Source organism: Rutidosis leptorrhynchoides, chromosome 11 (assembly GCF_046630445.1).
Source record: "Rutidosis leptorrhynchoides isolate AG116_Rl617_1_P2 chromosome 11, CSIRO_AGI_Rlap_v1, whole genome shotgun sequence".
Classification (NCBI taxonomy): Eukaryota; Viridiplantae; Streptophyta; class Magnoliopsida; order Asterales; family Asteraceae; genus Rutidosis; species Rutidosis leptorrhynchoides.
The window spans coordinates 27268905-27274565 of NC_092343.1; the positions used below are offsets into that span (position 1 = coordinate 27268905).

At 31.1% G+C, this 5661-nt stretch overlaps 1 protein-coding gene across 1 annotated transcript; it reads right to left on the minus strand.

Moving 5' to 3' along the window:
* Positions 1-3718: 3718 nt before the first annotated feature.
* LOC139874409 (uncharacterized) lies at positions 3719-5031 on the minus strand. Its single transcript, XM_071861844.1, has 4 exons — positions 4920-5031; positions 4219-4278; positions 4021-4137; positions 3719-3921 (listed from the first exon to the last, which is right to left on the minus strand). Exons 1-4 carry the CDS (start codon positions 5029-5031, stop codon positions 3719-3721), a joined length of 492 nt encoding a protein of 163 aa, XP_071717945.1.
* Between the last annotated feature and the right edge of the window lie 630 nt (positions 5032-5661).

A 5661-nucleotide genomic window follows, 5' to 3' on the forward strand; every position in this document is an offset into this window, starting at 1 on the left:
ACATATCATATTATATTATTCTAATAATCCAAATGTTTGAATAGCAAGACCCTCTTTTATATTTGCCATGTACCGCTGTGTGTTCATGCTCAGCTCTATCTGTCCAAGCTTTCGCTCAAGATGCAGGATCTTGCCATGAGACGATAAACTTGTTTAACTTTTCTCGTTTTTCGGTTTCTTAATTAAACTTCGGATCAACGCAGTATTGTAATGAAAATTTATTTGATAATAACGATAAAAATATTTTTATTACGGAGTAATATTTTTTCCGGGAAAACAAATTGAATAGACACAACTATATGTCTACATGTACAGTACACGTTTTTGAAGCAGAGTATTAAAGTTTTTATCTAATAACATTGTCTTCTCATAACACAATCTATACACTGTACGTCTGTACCCATGGACATGAAAAACATGTGTACATTTTTAGTACATGTAACATAAATATAAACTTGAATAATTGCTACTCTATAATGCACGACATTCTCCAAATACAGATAGTACCTAAACTGAAAACATCTTTGCTTGTTGATAATAAGCTTATGAACGTAATTGTACATCATATTTTGTTAGAGCACATCTTATCTAGATAAACTTTATTTAGTTATTTCTTTAGAATATCTTTCCTGCGAAGGAAGCTTCTTTTTAGAATTGATTGCTACGGGTGGTGGAGAAGAAATTGAATCAACGGCATCAAATGTAAGCTCTGATAAAGTTTTATTCTTATTTATGGACTACAACGACCTAAAGTAGCTAAATAAGTAGTTAAAGTAAGCTCCTGGCTAAAATGAGTCTTGGTTCTACCCATCGGCAATAATTTTTCTCTGAGCTATATAACTATTAACTAATATAGCTCTATTTCTATATCAATATATTTTCTTATTCTTTCTACATTTATCCGTTATATTTCATATATGTGTTATGATCTTTGGAGCCTCTTGTATATATGTTCTCTATATATAGTTATATTTGATTAACTAGGTATGCACTTGTTTTTAGGTTGCTCTGAAATAAAGTAGTGAGTCAGATGGATAGATAGTATAAAAGTATAAGGTTCTTAAGTAGATAAATTTGTCATTATGTATAGATATAATGACTGGTATGGGCGATAGCATATATAATATAGTGAGAAGAGACACATATATGAATATAAACATAGAAAAAAGCAAGACATGTCTATAACTACATTTATATGTGTAGATGTATAAGGTGGGTAGATGTATAGTTGTGCATTACATTTATATATGTATTTCATATTACTTTTATTGTTTCTTTTGTATGGTTTCATCTTCTTAGACGTACCTAACTCATTCGGATATGTTTCATTTTCCATCCATACTTAGTTTCTATGTGCATTTCTATTATTTTTATTCTTTATTGGTCGGAGGCCCTTCTGGATCCCCTCTATGCCCTGGAGTAGGGGGAGTGATTACATTTCCTAGTCGCGGGTGGAGAATCGTTTCCTGTATCTACGGGTAGAGAACTGACTTCCTTTTAATATGAGATCAGATGAATGATTTTCTACACATCACCCTCCTCATATCATACATTTGTGGAATTGAGTATTGTTAGTGTTGTTGTGGTTCATAACATTCTTGTAATGAGTATTTCTATAAATTAATTAAATAAGAGTAAATGGGTAAACGAGTTATGTTTTCCATTTTCAGACTACCTGCGAAAAGTGAGTATTTTTAATCTGGTATATGTGTTTTAACCGAATTATTATTTGATCGTCTTATCACCCACTCATATGATTCTAGTGAGATTTGAATTTGAGACCACTGGACTATATTGGAATGGTTTAAATTAATAAGAGTGAAGGTTTAATATCATCTATGTAATCATGTCGCTTCACACTTGATAATTTTCGTACGATTAAGTTGGCTCATAGTGAGCAATAAACCTTAAAAGGGGTTAACACTTGATAGTGATAAAATACTTTCGTACTGCATTTGGTATCTAACACTTTATTAAAAAAAAAAAAAAGTTAGTCAAATTAAGTATTAGGAACGTAATTAATCAACTAGTAGCGTCACACAATCTATCTATAGTTAATATTAAAATCCTACAATGATGATGTCATTATTAGGCTAATTCTTTTGTTAAAAAAAATCAAAAAAAAAAAGAAAAAAATCTAAACATGGTGGGTGATGTCATTAACTAAATAATGTTAAGTTAAAATTAATTCTTATTAATTAATCAATGTTATTAAATCTTATTAATAATGATTTTAATTATTAAAATTAAATAATTTTAAATTATTTTAATTAATTATTTTGAATTAATTACGAGAAGGTATAAAAAATATAAGCATCGTGGGTGATGTCCTTAATCTAAATAATTTTAAGTTAAAATTAAATCTTATTAATTAATCATTGTTATTAAATCTTATTAATAATTATTTTAATTATTAAAAAAATAAATAATTTTAAATAATTATTTTGAATTGAGTACGAGAAGGTATAAAAAAAATTTAAGCATGGTGGGTGATGTCATTAATCTTAATAATTTTAAGTTAAAATTAAATCTTATTAATTAATCATTGTTATTAAATCTTATTAATAATTATTTTAATTATTAAAATTAAATTATTTTAAATTATTTTAATTAGTTATTTTGAATTGAGTATGAGAAGGTATAAAAGCTAGGCAGAAGGAAACCAATTCTAAATTTATATATTAGTTTACACTTTTAAAATAAAATGACAACCAATATTATCTCTTATGATTGGATGTGAATTGTTTAATATGCATTTTAGTTTTTTTGATGAAATGTTCAGCTGACGAGTTTCTTAATCGGACTATGTAGTTTCACGGGTCATTAAACTAGATAACTTTAGCATTTACATTCACTTAATACATAAAACATATCATTAAACTGTTTCATTTAAACAAACCCGTGACTCCACGGGTCATTTCTCTAGTTATTGATTTATAAGCCAACATGTAATGGTAGAGGAGTTTTTTAGCGTGTTGGTGAATAGGGAGAGGTAGTTGATGGTGGCGTGATAATGGTGTTAGTAAAATGGAGAGTATTGGGGTGGGTTGTTGAGTCGCGTGTTGAGTTATGGGCTACTATGATTTGTAATTGCTGATTTCACCGGTTAAAATCCCAAAATTTTCTCTTTTAGATGGCTTATTTCAATAGTACTATTCAAAAAGATTTACACTATCCAGCAATGTCACTAGTTAAAAATCCAAAAACTTTTCCAGTACATACTACATCCGCCCCTACACCGCATTGATAGTTGAATGAAAAAAATGGATTAAAATGATTAAAATAACGTAAAAGTGTTTGAAGTCTACAAGCACGCCAAACTTATTCATGTGTTCCTAGTAAGACCATTTTTAACAATGGCGGGCGTGTTGGTGGGTGGGGTTGAGGTACTTGATGGGCGTGCTGGTAAACTGCTGGCTAATGGGTGGCGTACTGAGTTGTGTGTTTCTGGGTAGGGGTTGGGTATTTTTAATTTCTTTTTCACGTTTCTTTCATTTTTCTTGATTTTAATTTATTTTATTTAATTAGTTATAATATTATTTTGTAAGTATTAAAAGAAATAAATTATTATAAAACACAATACAATTAATATCAGTAAATACGATTACCTTATTTTTTTTAAAACGTCCTAAATTACCTTATTTTTATAAAGTCCTAGAAATTAAAGATTACAATAATTAAAAAATTCTAAAAATAAAAGATTACAATAAAAAAAAAGCTAGTTTGTGCGTCGGAAATTTGGTGAAAAATTCCATATATGCTCGGTTAAGTCTTGACGAAGTGCATTGTGCACATCTTTGTCAAGTATTTCCTTAGCTCGTGTTGCACGATCACTATTTTGATTCCTAACATAAGCCTGTTGGTTTTCTGGCTCTCTTAGATATTCTTCGTCGAGTGAAGTTATAGCAAAACCGTTATCCTCTTGGATCATATTGTGCAATATAACACAATCATATAATATGTGGGACATTTTTTTGGCTTTCCAAGTTCGTCCAGGCACACGTAATATATTGAATCTACCTTGAAGAACACCGAATGTGCGCTCGACATCCTTTCGTGCACTTTCTTGAAACTGTGTAAACTTTTTAGCTGCCTCGTCTGTTGGGGATGAAAATGCCTTAATTAGTGTAGCCCAATCTGGATAAATACCATCAGCGAGATACTAATCATGGGTTTATTCATGACCATTTACGAAAAATGGTGCAACTGGAGCAGTACCGTTCTTAATAGAATCAAATAAAGATGATCGGTTTAACACATTTATATCGTTGTTGGAACCTGCTACACCAAAATAGGCATGCCATATCCACATATCATACGAAGCTACAGCTTCGAGTATAATAGATGTTTTTTTTATTATGACCACTCGTGAATTGTCCTTGCTATGCGACAGGAAATTTCTTCCATTCCCAGTGCATACAATCGATGCTTTCAAGAATTCCCAGAAAACCGTGTTTTGCTTCGTGATGTTCATATATTCATTGAATATCGTGTGCAGTTGGTTTTCGTAGATATTCTTGTTGGATAAAAATCAGTAACACACAAACAAAAGTTGTCTAAGCAAATTAATGAGGTTTGCTCACTCATTTTTAAATATTCATCTAACATATCCCCTGATGTACCGTATGCCAATTGGCGTAATGCCGATTTGCACTTTTGATATATATTAAAACCTTGACGACCACTAGCGTCGCGTCTTTGTTTAAAAAAATTAAAGTGCGCATGCAAAGGATTAAGAGAGCATTCAGATATACGTTGTATGATACGTAGGAATAATTGCGAACTCATTCAAAAACGTCTCTTAAATTTGTAAGGAGGATATGTAGGACTTTCACAAAAAAAGTATTTCCATAGATTAGCTCCAGCTCCTTCATGATCTTTATGAAGATACATACAGGGTCCTCGTCAGGGTCTTTCACTTGTGCATTCGTCAGCTTCTCGATCTAGCTCTTCGGCGTACGCACCCATAATATTTAATAACAAATCGTCGTCGTCCGAAGATTCATTGGCAATAGTTAAATAAGCATCCATTTTTTATTTATTTTGAAAATTGATTGAGATGAGAAAGTGTATAGATAATTGATAGAGTATATGTTTTATGGTTTGAGGAGTGTTGTATATATATATGTGAAATAAAGATATATCCGTTGGATTATATATATATATATATATATATATATATATATATATATATATATATATATATATATGTGTGTGTGTGTGTGTGTGTGTGTGTGTGTGTGTGTTAGAAATTGGGTATGAATTGACTGCCGGATTCGTTCTTGAATCGTGTCTTCACTTTCTCTATAAAGTATTTCGACCCTACGATTGCCTCAGTTGCACGAAATCTTTACAGGGATAAGACAAGAACGCAATCAGTGTTTTTGGCAACGAAATCACTGATCAAATTATTAGAGAGTATGTGTGTGTTTTCTATTGCTTTGATGAATGCAGATTGGATGAATAAAACGTCCATCAAACTGTTATAGAAAAACTGTTAAAATCGAAAGGGTGTAACCCTTCACATTTGGCGGGAAAATTGGTTATACCAAAAGGTATAATTGTTCGCTGACACTTATTCATATTTGGCTCTGCCCCTTGGATCCCACAAGGGGGCGCAGCCCCCTTTAACCTATATGTTATCAAATCATAGTAATAGAC